Source organism: Sphaerodactylus townsendi, linkage group LG07 (assembly GCF_021028975.2).
Source record: "Sphaerodactylus townsendi isolate TG3544 linkage group LG07, MPM_Stown_v2.3, whole genome shotgun sequence".
Lineage (NCBI taxonomy): Eukaryota > Metazoa > Chordata > Lepidosauria > Squamata > Sphaerodactylidae > Sphaerodactylus > Sphaerodactylus townsendi.
The window spans coordinates 54,958,352-54,978,101 of record NC_059431.1 but is presented as its reverse complement, the minus strand read 5'-3'; the positions used below and the strand labels follow the sequence as shown (position 1 = coordinate 54,978,101).

The following is a 19,750-nucleotide window of genomic DNA, read 5'->3' as shown; positions in this document are numbered from 1 at the left end:
TCTCCCCCTCATCCTGAATCTAATCTAATCAATAAAAGAGAGAGGAAAAGGAAAATAATATCTCTGAAACCAATATTTATTGTGGTATACTTTTTGGTTGCACCAAATAAAATATCAGAGGTGTGTCAAAAGCAATTGCTGCTATTTGGGTAAAAAAGAAACCATGACCGAAAGAAAAGGGGTACTCCTTTTCAGGCTGAATAAAAAATATAGTGCACTATTCATTATGTTTTTTGCTGTTTTTATATTCTGTAATCCATCTTCTTTTTGAGTGAGACATGTGGAATATAAATAAAGAACATGAATAAATATATACATCACTAGGACAACAAACGGTACGAAGCCATCCTGATGAAGTGATTAAGAGCAGTAGACTCTAATCTGGGGAACTGTATTTGTTTCTCCTTTCTACTGCATGAAGCCTGCTGGGTGACCTTGAGTTAATCACAATTCACTCAGAACTATCTCAGTCCTACCTACCTCACCTGTTGGGAGGAGGGGAAGGGAAGGTGATTGTAAGGTTTTTCTAGTGGGGTATAAAAACTTGTTCTACTGCATGAGGGATATCTTCAGCCTATATTATATTGTGTACTATGTTCCAATAGCCAGCCTATAAACCAGCATACCTCAGGATTTCATCAAGTGAAAGCTACCTGCACCGTGTCTGTTAAAAGAAAGAATAAACTAGGGATAAAAATTTAGGTTTTGATATTATTTGAACAGTATAGTAATGCAGAAACTTTAACATACTTCTGTTTGGTTTCCAGATACTTCTTTCTGACCCTGACCTGGATAGCCCTGGATAACCCTGACCTGGATAGATCTCAACAGATCTTGGAAGCTAAGCAGGGTCAGGCAAGTAAGTAATTGGATGGGAGACCACCAAGGAAATCCAGGGTTGCTGTGCAGAAGACAGGCAAAACCACCTCTGTAAGTTTCTTGTGTTCAAAACCTGATAGGGCTGCCATAAGTTAGAAGTGACTTGAAGGCGCTTTATACACACTGTGGTCTAACTTCAGGACAATTCTTTACAAATCCAAAAGACGTAACTAGAACAAAATCTATTAAAAATAGAAGCATAAAAGATATAGAATTATACAAATGTCAACAGAAGTACATGTCTCAACATATAGTAAAACCCTGATAAAATATGAAAATCATAGATTTTTAAAGCTGTCACTTTGAAGAATTTCTATATGCAAAGGAGGGGAAGAATAAATCTGCGCACACTACACAAACCAAGTCAACCAAAAAAATGGTGAGGAGCAAAAATCTGAATAAAAATAAAAAACACTCCTTGAAATCCATATAATCTAAACAAATTAAATATCCTTTAATGTTACTCAAATAATATTGTTTAAATAATACTGATTCCAACAGTACATTTGACTTTAATTCAATCAATCAATCAATCACAACAAGGTCTTTTTTTATTGAAACTGACCCTTTACCTCGGATGGCAACACCACCTCTGCCATACGCACATTAAACTTTTTAAGTTAAAAAAGGGGGGGAAAGGAAAAAACGAAGCACGTGCTTCCATTTTTTTAAAAAAAGCAACAGAAGTGGTAGAGACATTCACATTCGGGGAAACACGGTTATCAAAAGTTGCCGCAGCGACTCGGCGTCTCTCCAGCCGTCAGTTTCTCACCGGACGTCGGTAAACATGGCAGAGACTTGGAGTGGCAAGCGAAGGATCCGCGTGGCAGGCTGGTACACCCTTGTGTGGCACCTGGGAGGCTCTGACACCGCGGGGGCTCTCCGGAGCTGGGAAGAAGCTGGCTAGAACGGAAACAGACTGGAGCAGGAAGAGCCGGACTCACAGGAGTGGAGCAGTCGCAGGCCCCGGGCGCGGCCAGGCCGTTATGGAGAAAGAGGACGATGCCGTAGGTGCTCGGGGGGGCTGGGCCCAACAGGGCCTGCCCGAAGGCAGAGTTCACGTAACCCAAGGGGGGGTTCGAAATAGGCGAAGTGTGAATCCAGGTTAGGTTCATGGCAGGCCAGCAAGGGGGCCGGCTCCCCCCCGAAAGTTCCGGCTTTGCTGTCAGAGGAGACCGAGTCCGTGAGATGGGTCTGGGGGAGATTTTCCGTGGAGGGGTTCTGTGCGTGACTGTCGCTGGGAGCCACCCTCCTCGGCAGGGCAGTTTCTGTCGACGAAGATTTCTCGGATGTTTCAGACTTGTCCTCGGACTCTGCGTCACGATCAGTGTGCGAGCTCTTCAAGGCAATTTGAGGGAACCACACTTTCAGCATCCGTTCTACTTGCAACAAGGTGCCCAGGTAGCGCTCCCCCATTCCTGGCTTCTGAAGGACACCGACTATCCGCTGGATCCGATCCATGGCCACGCTCCGCTGGAAGGTGCTGAGTCCTCTGTCGAAGCGGCCCATCTTCAGCCGGCCAAGAAGCTCCCGGAGAGGAAGGATGAAGCCGTGAAGCTCCCGGCACTTTTGAGAAAACAGCTGATCCCCTTCAGTCCAATCGAGAGAGCATGGATCCTCTCCGGCATCCAAGCCCTTGATCCGATGCCTTTTGATGCCAGCCAGGGCGGGCTGCACGACACGTTCTGGGGTCTGGCCCCCTCTCACGGCACTGCTGGGCCGTTTGCGCCCACCGTTCTCCACCCTCCTCTGGCTCGCTGCCTTCCTGGGCAACCCGCCCTCCGCGTCCCTCAAACGGGCACAGTAAGACTCTTCCCATGCCGCAGGATAAGGGCAACAGCGCCCCGCAGGGCACAGCCGGGCCGAGGCGAACAAGCCAAGCGGCTTCCGGGCGTGGGGCTTGTGGCCTTGGCAAAGAGCACCCGGATGAGTCCGCTTGGATTTCAAGGCGCAGCGAAAGCTCTGCCTGTCCCGGTAACCGTCCTGCCGGCTCTGCAAGGGCCTTGCCGCCGCCTTCTCCGCATCGCTGCTGCTGTCGGAAAGGAAGACCTCCAAGCAGGATTGCTCCGGCCCCTCGCCTTGCCCTCGCTGGTGGCGCTGTCGACGGAATAGAGAGACTCGCGGGAGGAAACAGCCATGGCGAAGGACTCCATGGTCCACAGAAAGACTCACAAGCGTTCTCACGAGAGCCCTCCTGTGCCCGCGCGCCGGGGCTGGGTGGGTGGGAGAAACGCAGGGCGCTCTGCACGCGCTCAGGAGCCCACTGCCGAGACTGGGACCGCGCAGCTCCGCCAAACGCTCCGCCCGGCCGGCTGTCGGCTGGGATCTGCGCCGGCGTCGCCCTCCCGGCCCCCTCCGGCCTTCCCGCGGCCGGGCTCAGGGCACGCGGGCTTTCACGCAAGGCCACGTGCAGCCAAGACCGCCCATGCGATGCACCAGCGCCCCCCAATGCCCACCCCGCCGCTCCCCATTGGCCGGCGGTGCTCCCAGGGCCACAGCGACTCGGCCTCTCTGACTTTAATTCAAAGATTCTGACTTTAATTCAAATTTTTGCTCTTTGCTTCTTGGTCATTTTTGGTTTGGAACACAAGACAATGCTTTTGTACATTTTCCTTGCCGTAAATATAATCTATTTGATGGGCAAGTTGAATCTTCCAGGACAACAGATCTTGACTGGCAGAAATCAATAATATTTATTTATTTATTGCCTTTTTACCTCGCCAATCTCCCAAGGGACTCGAGGTGGCTTACATAGAAAAACATAATAAACTCAGCTAATAACAGGATTTTTACATTACTTCACATTTCATATCTTAGTTACTTTTCTGCCATAAAAGAAAATGTTCAATCAAGACATTTACTCTCTCAGGATTAACATCTACATCCGTAACAGTCTTTTTAAGAGGGGGAATAGAAGCAGGATATCAAGAGGAAACATATGTTCATGTGTAAGAATGTGCTAGGGGACCTTATGATCTTTACTGAACTAGTATTTCCTCCCTCTTTGGTCACAGTTCTTTATTATTATTTGGTATTTTTAATATAGTTTACATAGCTCATGTAATTACAAAGTTTGAGGTAGTTGTCAAAAGGCTTACTAAGTTTTCATCAATAGTGAGACAGGATTTAATACAGAAGATCACAGAATATTCAGAAATAGCAAAATTAACAACTTCATTAAAGGACAGTAATACAAAGAAGTTTGTAGAAAACTGGAAACCTTTTACGGAATATCTATTGAAAAAATATGGTAGAAGATAAACAATTGCAGGATTTGAGATTTAAAAGAAAACAGCAGACTGAAACAGAATTTTAGAAATGATAAAATGTGTAACTGATAAATTGTTTTATTTTCATTAGATGCCTGAACCTAGAATGGATTAGAATTCAATAAGGAGATAGCAGGAAGTCATTATTTAGTTATTTTCTCTCTTTATTTCAAGTTCTTGTTTTGTATTGATGAGGTATTGATGAGATGATGTGAAAGTGTTTATGCTTATTTTTGTTTTTTGTTCTTGTATACATAGAGTGTGTGTGTGTGTGTGTGTGTATATGTATATGTGTGTGTGTGTGTGTGTGTGTGTATATATATATATATATATATATATATATATATATATATATATATATATATATATATATATATATATATATATATATATATATATATATATATATATATAAATAAATAGTGAGACAGAGGTTCTTATAAAATGGGCCAGACTCTACCTAGTCCAAAGGGTTTTTGTATATCAATGTACATACCAAAAATTCCACATACCAAAAAGTCTGGATGCTCAGTTTTTAATATTTAAACACCACACGCACCAAACTCCAAATCCACTGTATCAAAGTCAGCTGAGGATTACAGACACCTGTTATTACCATCATTAAGATATTGTTTAAAATGTCTGTTCCTAACAACCAGTCTACCTACTACCTTCTGTGCGTGAAGGTCACTACCACATGGAAAAGTGCAACGCTTAGCTTCCAAATTTACATCGGTTTACCAAAGAGATTTCCACCCCCACCACCAACAAAGGGAAGTTACTATGCCAGTAACAGCCACTCCAGGAGATCTGCCACTAGAGTAGAATTTCCTTAAAGAATCAACAGCTGTTCATGTAGGCATTTTCTGGTGTCAACACTGGGTTGTAAACACAGGTGGTTGTAAACACAGAGAAAGTAACATAAAAGCAAATCTATGTGTCTTATTATTAATCATTTGGAATAGAATGGCTGTGAGCAAGAATTTCTTTCTCCTTCTCAGTTGTTCTCACAACTCCTCCCAAGTAAACGCATTTCCCAGAAAGGAAGAAGACAAAAACTTCATTTTTCAGCTATGGCAATTTAGACCCACTGTTCAGCAAACAGCTCCAAAATTGCTTACAAGGCTTGAAAGCCTCTCATACCAATGGCAGCTCTAGATATTTTAGCAGCAAATGCAAGTCATCATCAGATTCAACAGTACTTATCACAGTTCACGTCCTGAAATAAAAAAGGAAGCCACTCAAGATCACCCCACTGCTGGAACAATTCTTGTCCCAAAGATCAATAAAGTTAAAGCAGCAGAGATCACTCACCAAGAAGCAAAGGTAGACTCCCCTTGCCTCCATACAGCTCGATATCTGAACAGAAAGCAAAGGCAACGGAAGGATTAATAACAAAGACTGACTTTATCACATCAGACCATTAAAACTATGGCAAAATTGCGAATTTAGCCCTGATTGCCAGTCAATCCAGTAACTAACAACCTAACACCAGCTTCTTTCCATCACATAACCATAGATATATATTGGATGATTTAATGTCTCACACATTAATACTGACAAGATGAGGGAGTCTGTATATCCTTAGAAGAGTGGATCATCTATATTTACGTCACCAGCCTCGACCTATACCTCTCTACATTAACAAATCACCATTTTTATTCACAATTATTGAATATTTACTCAAATGTTACATTTTGTACTAACTGAAAACTTATTCTGCGTGGTGTCAATGCTATAGATTGCAAGATTGCTTATTATTTTGGTTGACTCAATAGTCCATTACTCATGGAACACTTACCATGGACATTTTAGCTGCGAAGTGGTCCCCTCACATTTCTCTCTTTACACGCAAGGAGGCAGCCCAGTCCCCTCGCCACACCTAGTCTCAACAGGACTCTGTTTCCTGGTTCTCTTAACTCAACCCCTCTTAAAGGCATAGATCTCAACACAGTAAGTAGTCCTAATACTATGGAGCTGATATTCTCCCCACCTTTCCTCCACAAACAATATTGATTCCCTCCCCCCACCTCTCTCTCGGTGCTGCTGCAGGAAAGAGGCTTGTCTGAAAATAAGTTTTAAAATGTCTTCCCAATCATCAGAGAAGGCAGAAGCACAGCAGGGGAGGTGGGCTGGAACCAGAAAATAACCCTGCTTGTGTTCTTCCTTGCAAAAGTCAACCCTGTTATATTGATTCATTGACATATCAAAATGAGCATTAAAGAAGCAGGAAGGAGCCAACATGGAACAGGAAAGGTATGGACAGCAGTGAAAAGGGTGGGAAGGGTGGAACTAGGCAGGGTAGCCATAGGCAGAGGAAAGAGGTCTGGGGCAAATCTGTGCTCACTGGAAAATCTCCCTGCTCTGGGGGTGAAGCAAAATTAAATTCATACTAGAAGTGATCTCACTTGACACAGGGAGACTAGAAAGTGAAAGTGGGGCTTGAGGAAATATATTGGCAAGACAGATATCTGCCCCCATCACACAGCAGATGCCCTGTGCATAATCGGCCAGTATTTTCACATTAGCGTCAACTGCAGTAGGAAAAGGAAAAGCAGTTGGGAAGGGCACCATACAATTGAACTAGTCTACATTAAGCAAAGGGCCAGCATGGTACAGGACCTAGGAAACCCTGGTTCCAGTAACCACTTCACCATGGAAGCTTGCTGGGTGACATCAGGCCAGTCAGATTCTCTCAGCCTAACCGGTAGGGCTGTTGTGAAAATGAAACAGAGAAGAATTACGTAAGCTGCTTTGAGCCTCCCCCCAGGGAGAAAGGAGGGATCGAAATAAAGTAAATAAATAAATATGACAACCCCTGAAGCTGCCACAAGGAAACATTCTACAGCACTTGTAATGTATGAATAGGCCCTGACACAGATCCTCACTTATACCATAGTTAGGAATAGACAGAAAGGGGGAAATCTTTTCGCCAGCTTATATGTTAAATATAACAAAATTAAAAGCTATTTAGAAATTACTAACTGCATTAAGAAGAATCTCTCCCATTAAACAAGAAAAGAAGAGATCCTGACTCATAAAGACAAGACAGCATAGACGGTTGTAAATCTAGAGTTGACAGTTCCAGAATCATATAATTCAAATCCTAGGGTAGTTTCACAGAATTCAATACTGTGCCATAAACTTTTTAGTACTAGAATCCAATCAATGGGATTTAACCTCGAACTCTCATCCCCTGGCTCCAACCTACTACTTGCAAGTGAACCCATACGACTTTCCCCTCTTGCCATGCATTCATTCTCCACCCAGGTAGCACAAACCCATCCATAGCCCCTCCCCTTCCTCCCAGGGCTTGGATCTCAAACAACTGCACAGGAAATCTTAAGGGCAAAAATTATTTGTCCATAGTGTGGCTTACCAGAAGCACGGACTCTGTCCTGCCCCTGAAATAATTCCGAGTTCACGGGAAGGCTTTAAGAAAGTCATGCAAGCAGACAATGGGGTCTGCAGCCCCAAGAAGGTGGGAGGTTCTGCAACAGGAACGCCCCTTCAAAAGCTCCGACACTCAATGCAACAGCACAAGATGCTAGTTGGAAAAAGTGCCTAGAGGGCCACGTTCCGTTCCAGGGTGGGCGTGTGCCTGCCCAAGGGCTGAAGCCGGTTGCAAAGACACACCAGACACTCACCTGCCCTCCTGGTAGTCTTCCACAGCATGCAGCGCAGCCGCCGCCCCCCGGACACTGCCGCTGCCCCCGTCGCGGCCGATGATGGGGGGACTCGGCCCCACCAAGAAGCAAGAAGGCGACCGCCCACACATCCGGGGCGTAGGAAAGGTCGTGCAGGGCGCGCTCCCTTCCTCACGGGTGGTTCTGGTGGCGGCGGCAGGAGATTGGGGGGCTGCTCCCCGTCATCTCGCCACCCCGGCTCCTCATTCCTGAGCGGGCAAAGGCGGAAAGTCTCCGCTACCCGGCTGTGCTCTCGTCACAGGCACCACCAGTCCGTCCGGCCTCTTCCCCCTCTGCACGGATCCACCAGCTCCTGCTGCCACCGCCCCCTTCCCCTCACTCCGAATCCCAGACTAGCCTCTCCGCCGCCATCTTGCCCGGAGAATGCGTATGGCGCATGCGCGGTGGAGGAAATCCCAGCTCCAATGGACCCGGACGCTTCGCGGTAGACCGAGGGCCGCGCGGCAGCTGTGTGAGAAAGAAGTCAAGCGCGCTTGCGTGGAACGATGTGTCATTCTCATTCAGTCTCTCACACCTGCTGAGAGAACAGCTGCTAGTGAGGAGGAACGGGGGTGGATCCAATCCTTGACAATGAAGCCATTCGATAGCCGGGGTTGGAATTTGCATAGTTAGGCTGCCCTTTGTCCCGTTTGAGATTAACCATTCAGGAGAGCGGGCGCAAGAGGGGAAAGAGCCGCAGATATGTTACTGTCCTGAGCAGATCATTTCCCTATTCTTTCGATGTCTAGATCGGTTGACACGTGCCCAATCCAAGGTATCGTCATCCTATTGTGTGATATATATATATACTTAGTGCCCAGAATTTGTAGCTGTGGGAGATGGTCAGAATCCTGCCTTAGCTGATTCTTGCCCTGCGTAAAGATTCTTCCCAGATTCTTTGCAGTTTGGCAGTTAAATTAGCAAAGTCCAGCTAAAATTATTAGTTGTGAAAGATATAAAAATTAGCATAAAGGAAATAATTATTTCTTTTATTGGGAAATATTATGTATAAATTATGGTTTTGTATTGGATAAAAGAGGGGGAAACCATTGTTCCCAGCTTTTAGAATCAAAATATTCTAAAAATGCCCAGAGTCAGTATTAAAAATAAAATAAGCCATGATAAATTTCAATTAAACATGACTGCTGCAAATAATGAGAGATATATGTTCCAATCCCTGATGTGCAGCTCAATCCTGTGGAGAATTACTCCAGTCTAAATTCATAGATATCAATGGGTTTATACTGGAGTTATTCTGATAGGCTTACACTGACACTGGTCTTCCAGTCTTAATTGCCCATATATTATAAGGTTGCCAGATCTAGGTTGGCATACTCCTGGATGACAGGGACCTCACTAGGGTACAATGCCACATAGGCCACCCTCCAAAGCATCCACTTTTTTCCAGAAGAACTGATCTCTGTAGTCTGGAGATGAGCTGTAATTCCTGGGGATACCCAGATCACATCTAGAGGCTGGCATCCCTAACATAATACATGGCCTTTATGTCCTACCTATACAAATGGAGCCTGGGATGCCATTGTATTCCAAGAGCTGTACTATCACGTACAGCCAAGGACGTAGGTAAGGGAGAGTTCTCGGGTTCAACCTCCCCCCATTGCATGTCTGAAGCTCCACCCCACCCCCCACCCCCCGTTTGTGGGTTTTTGCATTTTTAAAGTGTTGTTTTTGGCCTGCAGGGGGTGCAGTTTTTAGGCTAGTGGCACCAAAATTTCAGGCTATCGTCAGGTGACACTCCGATGATACCAGCCAAGTTTGGTGTTGTTTCTTTCAGGGGGTCCAAAGTTATGGACTCCCCAAAGGGTCCAAACCCCCATCCACCATTGTTTCCAATGGGAGCTAATAGGAGATGGAGGCTGCACCTTTGAGAGTCCATAACTTTGGACCCCCTGAACCAAATTTCACCAAACCTGGGTGGTATCATCAGGAGAGTCTCCGAAAGATACCCTGAAAGTTTGGTGCCGCTAGCTTAACAATTGCACCCCTGACAGCAGGCACCCCCCAAATTTCCCCAGATTCTCTTTTTAAATCCACCCCCTTCAGCATGGACTTAAAGGGAGAATCTGAGGTCCCCAGTTCAAACATTGAAAGTGATGCTGTTTCAGGGTGGGGGATAATCCACCCAAAAACAGCATCACTTTCAATGTTGTTTTAACTGGGGACCCCAGATTCTCCCTTTAAAATGGATTTAAAAGGAGAATCTGGGCTCCCTAACTTAAACACCATTGAAGGTGATGCTGTTTGGGGGTGGATTCCAGCATCACAGAAGCCACCCATGGTGGGAGGGGGGGTTTGCACAAATCTCAGATTTTGCACTGGGCTCCATTTTCCCTTGCTACCCCTCTGCCTGGAGGGGACAGAGAAGGGACTGCCGGCTGCCAGATGGGAGCCCAGCCGGCGGAGGGGGGGGCATCCCTTGCCTCAGGGAGTCTGCCATCCCTTGCCTCAGGGAGCTGCTTTTATAAGCACTGAGGCCGTGGGTGTGGTTTGGGGAGGCATGGCCACACCCCCAGGGGTGGGTGGGGGCGTGGCATCGTCCCCGAACCCCCCCATAAAAAATCTATACCTACGTCACTGCGTACAGCTGCAGATGGTAAAATATAAAATGTTCTTAAAACATGTACAATATACATACTTACGATATAGGAAAACTAGAAAAAATGTGAAAGATTAAAAGATGGCATAAGTGATAACACCAAAGTGGAGATATATTTATTATGGAACCTGAATTAATTACATCAGATTCCAGAGGGTTAGACATATTTGTCAGAGGCAACAAAATAGAGACCATTTGCTTAAACCTTTCAAGTGCCTAGATCAGGGGTAATGGGAATTGTAGTTCCTGAACATCTGGAGAGCCGCAGGTTCCCTACCCCTGGCCTAGATGAAGATATAGTTCTTTAAAAAATAACTTTGTTTCTTGAAACTATTGGTTGCCTTCATCTGCCTTATATACTTGTTCATTTTACTGTTGTATGCCAGGAAACCATTTCCAAGCATTTACTCAGGTCCCTTAGACTTATGTGACTAATGTGATCCATGGAACACAGGACTTCTGGTGGCAATGCTTCTTCCAGCTGCAGGTTTGTCAAGTTTCTCTTTAGAATATCACTAGAAACAAGACTTACAATGATATCAGATTTGGCAATGGACAATCCCATCTAAGAGCTGGGCCCAGTGGCATGGGAAGGTTCAAAAAGTGAAAATGCCTCCCAGCCACCAAGAAGCCTCCATGGAGCTCAACAGACTCACACCGCCCTTTCCTGGACTCCCAGCTGTCGGCGTAGCACCAGGAATGGCTGGGAGGGATTCCCGGCTATGCCCCTGGCCCACCCCAATTATACTGGCAGTGGCAGCAGGCGTGCTGGGACTCTGGCACAGCATCCAGGGCAGCATCCCATCACCAGGGAGGACCATAGCAGCTGCACACATGTGGAATTGCCTCTCTGCTGGGGCAAGTGCCCCAGAGAGGATGAATCCACCAACATGACTGTGTGCCATTTCTACCAATGGATTTGCACCCCTCCCTGAATGGGGCTCACAGATTTGACAAGATTGGGCTAGACAGGGCCATCCTGGTTAGTGCAAATGTGTCACCTACTATTATTTAATGCATGTCTAACCCACCATTCCTTGGACTCAGTGTGGTACACAGTGTAGCAACTAAGTTGTATAGGGCTTATAACTGGGAACTCTGTTAATAATTTATTAATGTATACGCATACATTAATAAAATTAAAACATACTAAAATGTACAATTTATCAATTTAAGAGCATTCAGATTTAACACAGCTAAGATTTAAAACACACAGGATCAGCATCCTTCCCACCAGATTTCCTGGAAAAGTTCATTCACCATCAAGCGTTCTTCGGGAGAAAATTATTCTATATGTCTTCCTAAATGTATCCAGTCACTATCCAGCTCTGTCTAAAACCCAGTAAGATTATTTGTTCCCCCAAATATCCAGTCTATAACCATTAATTCTATTGAGTGTGTGTGTGTGCTGTCAAGTTAGAGCTGACTTATGCCTACCCCATAGGGTTTTCAAGGCAAGAGACGTTTGGAGATGATTTGCCATTGCCTGCCTCTGCATAGGCTGAGAGAGCTCTGAGAGAACTGTGACTGGTCCAAGGTTACCCAGCAGGCTTCATGTGGAGAAGGTGTGGAATCAAACCTGGTTCTTCAGATTACAGTCCACCATTTTTAACCACTACACCACTCTGACTCTAATTCTGTTGATTATGCATGTCTTTACAGCATTAGTTATTTTCCTATAATTATAAAATGCATTTAGCCACCTTTCTCCCTAAGCTTAACTGATCAAATTTCTAAAATTCTCTGATCAAGCGTTTTACACTACATTTTATATTCTATTTCTTGTTTCATTTCAAAGTACATTCTTGAATCTGGGATTTCAAAACTGAATATTATATTCCATACGTAGCCTCCCACAATGGCTACTACATGGGTACCACTGACATTTATCCTGCTGGTATAAAGTAAATACAATCTCATCATTCTTGCAACTCATAGACACGTTGTGATAATCCAGTATCCTGATTTTTTTTCTTCCTCCATTGTTTGTATGTAATAAGCACCGAGCCAACAAAAGAAATAGTTTGCTTGTTCCCAGCTGTATGACATTTCACTTTGTATAATTTAATTCCTTTCCTTTTCTGTTATTCAAAGTACCATTTGACAACTTTGGGCTTAATAACTGGGAACACTGTTAATAAGCCTTGAGTCAAAGAACTTTGTGGTTTAATAATGACTGGAAATCTGATTGCCTTGCCTAATTTATTATGAGTGTGCTGTCTGTGCAATGGCATTCAAAGCCGTGGGATTATAACAAACCCATTCTTTTAAAGTATCTAAATATAGATAATGTCCTCTTTCCACAAGATTAGAGTAACTTCTAAAAATCAAATAAGTCACTGTTGAAGAAACTGCCTCTTTGCCCACAGCTGTTCTTTTCTTTTAAATTTCTCTACTGAACAAGTTGCATTTGCAAAAAAAATATATTGCAATCAGTTTTGTAATTTGTTTCTGTGGAATTTGGATCGCACTCGGGTATCAAAAGTGTGCAGAATTAAGTAACATCAATGAATAGTAATTTCATATACATATCTACTTTAAAACAGTTTGTAATAATCTTATATCTAACTGTACATTTTAGAATATTTTCTTCTAAATCATGCAGTGGAATCTCTCCTTTGCTCCTTATATACATTTTTTAAAGTAAAAATGTAGTGTTGGAAAATCTATTCAGAATTGTTTGTTTGTTTGTTTGTTTGTTTGTTTGTTTGTTTGTTTGTTTATGGGATTTCTATACCGCCCAATCCCCAGAGGGCTCTGGGCGGTGTACAACATGGATTCCACATACAGTATATAAACAAAACCCCATTAAATTAAAATGTAAGTTTAAAAGTTTAAATATTTAAAACGCAGCAGTAATTCAGTAAAATGGCGTCAGCAATACCCCAGATTAAACCCTCCCAAAAAAGGGGGAACAAGGCAGTAACAAAAGTGGGTCCCCTAGATGACAGGGGGACTCCGAAAACCGGAGGAATAGAGTAGAAGGGGCACCTAATCAGCGGCTGGGCACTCCAAAAGCCCGGTGGAACAACTCAGTCTTACAGGCCCTGCGGAATTCACCAAGATCCCGCAGGGCCCGGACAGCTGGAGGGAGAGTGTTCCACCAGGCAGGGGCCAAGGCTGAAAAAGCCCTGGCCCGAGTGGAGGCCAGCTGCATCATTGAGGGACCAGGAACCACCAGTAAATTGGCATCTGCTGAACGCAGAGGCCGAGTAGGGACATATGGGGTAATGCGGTCCTGAAGATACGAGGGTCTCAGGCCGCGTAAGGCCTTAAAGGTTAACACCCACATCTTGAAGATGATTCGGAACTCAACTGGGAGCCAATTAGTCAAATTTCTGTCATTATCATTTTAAACCAGTGATCTCAACCATAGTGTCTATGGACTCATAGTGCCCACTGACGTGTTTCTTGGTTCCCAGTTTTTTATTTCCCAAAGCATCAAAGCAAATAGTCAGATCTGGCTTGCCTCCACTTAGTGGTGGAGCTACAAGGGGAGGAGGTGTGCCATGCACCGTGCACATGCCTGGGGGGGGGGTGGAAAATCGCCCCAGGCCCTTCCCCCGGCCCCCACAGTGCTACCCCACAGTGACCCCCCTTCCCACACTTACCTTAGTTCCTTTCCTTTTCCTAGAACTTTTTCAGGCTGAAAAAAAGGCGTGTTCACAGTACAGGCTAAAAACGGCCTGAGGAACTACAGTTCCCAGGAGACCTTGGGGCTCACAAGGTCTCCTGGGAAGTATAGTTCCCATCAGGCTGAACTGTGAATAGGCCTTTTTTTCAGCCTGAAAAAGTTCTAGGAAAAGGAAAGGAACTAAGGTAAGTGGGGTAAGGGGGGGCATGGGGGTGGAAACTATAGACTGCACCAGGCGCAGTTTGGCCCAACTATGCCTCTGCTTCCACTTAATTGGAATTGCAAGAGCCCAGGAGGTGTAATCTTGCGATCTGCAAGAACTTGGGAGTACCCATTTGGAAACAGCTCCCTCCATGATAGAAAGATGTTTAACTTGAAATCACCTAACATTTTTTTGAAACCTACTTTTTGTGATGGAATTAAGCTCAATAGGTCACCTCCTGGTGACTGCCACTGTTGCAGCCCCCTCCTCCCTGCTTCTGGAGAAAAATAAAAACACTGCTAGCCTCTGTGCCAGGTACAACCTAGAAGTGACAAGAGGTAGCTCTAGGAATCAGTGGCATAGCCAGGTGGGGCGCGACTTGCGGGGGTGTGGCTATGATGTGGCAGGGGCATTCCAGGGTGGGTGGGGGCATTCTGGGGCGCAGGATGAACGCGCATCCCAGGCACAGTTCACCCTCGCTCCACCTCTGCTAGGAATCACTAGGAAGTCTATGATAAAACCATAGTGTTACCAGGATTGACTGGGAATAATTTGAAGAACTCAGCGTGTCGTTTTGCCAATAAACACCCAAAGAGTCATGAAAAGTGTATTTTTAAAATTCATGATCATGCATAAAGATAATCTGTAGCAATGGGCCCAAGGCACAGTAGGCAGGGTCTACACACTGGCAGCTCTGTTTCATGCTGGAACATTTACATGAGCCCCGTTCCTGGGTTGCTCCAGGGCTATGCAACTCTTGAACTTAACCTAATTATTGGCCTACTTCATAACCTAGCCAGCACTTAGTTAAACAACAACACCTATCAAGTGGAAAGTTTCAAAAAGTACTGTTTTTGCAAAAACTTATCTCCTATTATTGTCTTCAGTAAGCTGGTATTCCGCCCTCCTGCATAAGGCTGTTAAACTATTAGTCTAGCAAACCCATAAAGAACTATTTATCTTTCAAAAGTTTCCAGCCTTCTAATTTGTTAGCTGGCTACTACCTTCAAAAAGACAAAGGAATAATGGCTCCACAGGTATAGTAATTCACTCTTCTACTATAGACAGGTCACAATAGTAAAATCAGCATAGTTGTACCCTGAAGTGATGTAGTGACATCAGTGATATTGCTTAACACCCCATGCCCCCACCCCAAACTCTTCTGCTTGTTGGCAGGTCTTCTGTGGTAGGCAGGAGGCCTCCCACTGAGTGCCCCTACATAGCAACCATTTTGTGATTGCTTCCTAACCGCATGGTAGACGTGTTGTTTTCCCAAAACATCCACCACCCGTTTTCAGAATCAAAGAAATGTTCACAGGTTCAACTAGAGCAGGGGTAGGGAACCTGCGGCTCTCCAGGTGTTCAGGAACTACAATTCCCATCAGCCTCTGTCAGCATGGCCAATTGGCCATGCTGGTAGGGGCTGATGGGAATTGTAGTTCCTGAACATCTGGAGAGCCGCAGGTTCCCTACCCCTGAACTAGAGATTTTGATTTAAATGTAAGAAAAGTAAATCTGGTGTGGGGAAAAAATAAGCATGTTGAATGAACTTCTGTGTACATTCTGGGAATTCTGTACAAGCCTGTTGTTTCCAGAGCCTGTTTCTGATGCTGCAAGATAAGTTAATGGCATCCTAATCCTTGAGGGGTAGATGCGCAGCAGCCAGGCACAAAGCAGCCTCACCACCTCTACGGAAATTTGTCCAACAAGAATAAAGGCAACCCACCTCAACTGCTATAAGAAGTCCCTGTATGGCCCAATGGGCTGCACCACCGTTTATGCTGCGTAAGTGCATGCCAGCAAAAGGGTGCTCTCCTGGGAATGCCCCTATTGGTGCTCACATAGGTTCCTGCTCTGAAGGAGTGCTGACACCATGGCTACCAGCACCCATGCACTGTGTAGCTGCTTAGCTTCCCAGTGCCAGTGTATGTGCTCATGCAGCAGCATAGATACCACTTTTGCTGGTGTGAGGTGACATCTATGCTGGTGCAGGGATCATGTCACCTCCAAAGTCCTCCCCATCCCAGGAATTGCACTGTGAATCTTTCCAACATTTAAATAAATGATAAGGTCATGGTACATGAGGCAGGGAAGTTTAACCCTTTCCTCTGTTCAGACTGTTGTTGTTTTTTCAATATAAAATGACCCCTCCTCCACTTTAGAAGCTCTGGATTGGGGAAAGGACAAGTCAGAGGCAGGTTACCTGTATTTTTCTACATTCTAGGATTAATAATAATCAAAGGGTGATTTTGATCAGCAAAATTGTTCCAGGAAGGTTACATATAGTTATTGTTAATCATTAGTTACATGTATATGCTATTTTTTTTTCATGGAACCCTAGGCGGTTTATGTAGGGATCCCAGATAATAGTTCTCATAAGGATTCAGTGGTGCACTTTGATCCTTCAGTATTCAGTTAATATATTTTTTACATCACCTATGATTGAAACATCCAGAAATGAGTCTGTGAGCATCCAGGCTGTTGTTCTTGCAAATGTTTCTAGCTGTGATCATTCTTGACCTTCTTGTGTATTGTGATTGTATACTTGTCGCACTGCATGTGATATTCCGTTTCAGAATGATGCTGTCTCTAATTAAGTATCTCACTGCTACTAATCAAGAGTAATTTTTAAAATTCACATCTCTTGTATTGGATGGGAAAATAAGCAGAAAATGTAATGATATAGTTCCGAAAGTCCTGTTCCGCTCAGAGAAGGTCAAATCACCCCACCCCCCTTATGTTACTATGTTGTCTGAGAAAAGTGATGTTAAGTTTTTCAAAAAGTTATTTTATTTGTTCAGGCACAAACAAAAGCATGATAATAGTATTTATGTATTTATTTCAGATATTTTTGTCTTCCTTTTCCATACAATATGTTCAAGGCAGCCTGTCTTTGAATATGGAATAATATAAATTACTTTATAAAAATATAAAGCTATTAGCAACATAACTGAATAAAACTGAAGCAGCTGCTGCATAAAACAGGCAGAGAGAATATATAGAACCCACCTGTTACAACATTGTGTCAACTCTTGGACAAGCATTTGCAGAACTACTCTAGTGGTTACTATCCTTCTGTTCACAGTTTGGGTTTTGATCCAACCCAATGAGAATGTAAGAAATGGATTACCAAGCTACACAGCAAGTTTCCTAGGTAAGTAAAAATAGCTGCTTGTGAACCACAGATGTTCATAACATTGTATGGAAGCAGTGGGTTAAGAATTTATAGTTCAAAGGCTAATTAAATCAAATGAAAGTAATGATTTAACAGAATGAGAATCAACTAGAAGAATGTGAAAATTCTGGCAAAAGTATCTACCCCGCATTTTAATTTGGAGTATTGCACAAGAAGATTCCTCACCAAATGTGTTTCTACAATACTTTGTATGATTAAAATAAAAATAATGAACCAAAATATCATATTGATCAAGGTTCCATTTGGTCTATTGAATATAAAATGTAGTTCCCTGAGTAAGCACTGGGTCAATACTGATGTGACGTCACATCCCAATGTTTACTAGGCAGACTATGTTTATGGGGTGATTTGTCATTGCCTTCCCCAGTTTTCAACACTGTACCCCCAGTATGCTAGATATTCATTTTACTGACCTTGGAAGGATGGAAAGCTACCTGGTACACAAAGACAAGTGTCCTGGAGCTTTGACCTGGATAGCCCAGGGTAGACTGATCCAGTCAGATCTCAGAAGCTAAGGAGGGTCATCCCTGGTAAGTATTTGGATGGGAGACCTCCAAGGAATACTAGGGCTTGATGTGGAGACAAGGCAATGGCAAACCACTTGTGAAAACCCCACCAATGGTCACTATGTCAGATTTGACTTGTTGGCAAAAAAAAAAGTATTCTGGAAGTTAAAGGGAAGTGTGGTGTCTTTTCACTAAGCTTGAGCAGACAGTAAATAATTAAATGAAAACAACAAACATGATGCATAGAGAAAAATGTATCTGTACATTGATTACTTAGGGAGACTGGGCTAAATTCTATGAAATGAATTCCTTGATTCATGTATGTCTTTGGCCCTGGTTTTACTGAAGATTCTTGGGACCAGAAAATTATTCTGAAAATCAAAAAGAGGCATTCAGAAGTTCTCCATTGCCTCATGGAACTCATAAGACCCCCCCCCCCCCCCCCCAGTCTACTGGTTCACATTTAATAAGGAACTAGTCTAGATGGTGTATCAGATGTTTTGTATGTAGTTTTTTCTTCGGTAGTCTGTCACAGTTCCCGGATGAGTTATTCTCTGGAGATCTGCCAGTTGAAATATATCACACAGCCTTTCCATTCTTCAGTAAAACGCAGTATGCACAACCAGTCATGCTAGGTTCTAGCAACTTGAAAGGGGAATGATACATTGCATGCCTTGTAAATATTGTGCTGTGACTTCATTTCCTATGTAATTTCATGTGCTGGCTTGTAAATCCTAGTCTTGTATGTTTGTATTCCACAAACAGGGCTTTAGGGGAGGGGACTTGTTCAATGTACTTTGGGTTGAGGTACATGATGTATAAGGACAATATGTTAATTCTTCCCAAAGTCCTTTATCATCCCTAGGATATTGGCAAAATGCCTGGCTTTAAAAAAACAACTGTTGTATCATATTAATATTTTTGTTTTCTAAACATAAACTTGCCTTTTTTTTCTTGCAGATCATCCACAGAAGTCATGTCATACTTTCACTCTTTGATGCTGCAGTGGTTAGCTAGTCTGTGCTTTGAGTTCTTTGCTTCCCTTAAAAGTCAATTTTGACTGAAATTAATGAATCAAAAGTGTTTACATTTTGTTGGATTATACTCATTATTCTTCAAATCATAGATGACAAAGAGAAAAATAACAGTTACTATGTATTTGAAAGGGTAAATTGACACAATGAAAAATATCAACAAGAACTACAAATATAGTAGAAACTGGTGTGCAAAGTGCATCCAACGTGAAGTTGACCCACATTTAGTTTAGTAACTGCTAACCAATAGTATAGAATAGGATTTATCACTCAGTTGTAGTTCCTGACCCTATACTATTTATAGGCTAAAGCTCTCCTCCCTGAAGTACAAGATGACATATAGATAATAGAGTGTTGTAATCTGTTGAGTTTGTTTACCTTTTGAGTAAACTATGAACAAGCATGGACAGATCACCCCCAAATTTTCACAGGATGTCCCTCCCTGTTGTGGGCAGGTAATCGGACCTTCAGATTGCCAAAAGTACATACCTGAACCAGGTAAAACATCTTTTTCTTGGTGTACCAGGCCATGAAACTGTCACCCTTAGAATGTTCGTGCAGCATGTCTGTGGCCTGAGGGGTTTATTTATTTATTTATTTATTTATATTTTAGATTTCTAGGCCGCCTCTTCCCCGAAGGGCTCGAGGCGGCTCAACAACATGGCTGTCATCAACAGCAACTCAATAACATAATAACATAATAATAATAATTAAACATTAAAACTCC

General features: G+C 43.6%; 2 protein-coding genes and 1 long non-coding RNA gene across 6 annotated transcripts in view; 1 reads left to right on the top strand and 2 right to left on the bottom strand.

Annotated features, from left to right (window-relative positions):
* APC (APC regulator of WNT signaling pathway) overlaps nucleotides 1-8,225 on the bottom strand; it is a 99,202-nt gene extending 90,977 nt beyond the window's left edge. The window contains exons 1-2 of one of the 4 annotated variants that reach the window (XM_048503576.1): nucleotides 7,796-8,225; nucleotides 5,463-5,507 (exon numbers count right to left, since the gene is read on the bottom strand). Coding sequence is in view for 1 of the 4 variants with exons in the window: in XM_048503580.1 (XP_048359537.1) it covers nucleotides 5,463-5,495 (33 nt within the window). In the remaining 3 variants the exon portion in view is untranslated. The remainder of the gene's footprint in view (nucleotides 1-5,462; nucleotides 5,508-7,795) is intronic. The other 3 variants (XM_048503580.1, XM_048503575.1, XM_048503582.1) reach the window with 3 other exon arrangements.
* LOC125436109 (circadian-associated transcriptional repressor-like) lies at nucleotides 1,415-3,038 on the bottom strand (the record flags this gene model as incomplete). The annotated part of the gene is given in 3 exon segments (XM_048502741.1): nucleotides 1,415-2,004; nucleotides 2,006-2,961; nucleotides 2,964-3,038. Coding segments are annotated over 3 exon segments (1,434 nt in total), but the record flags the coding sequence as incomplete, so codon positions are not given.
* A 23-nt stretch (nucleotides 8,226-8,248) lies between the features above and the next one.
* On the top strand, nucleotides 8,249-19,072 carry LOC125436513. Its single transcript, XR_007245067.1, has 4 exons — nucleotides 8,249-8,609; nucleotides 10,838-10,938; nucleotides 17,373-17,441; nucleotides 18,950-19,072. It is a non-coding gene; the product is annotated as an uncharacterized LOC125436513 (long non-coding RNA).
* The last annotated feature ends 678 nt before the right edge of the window (nucleotides 19,073-19,750 follow it).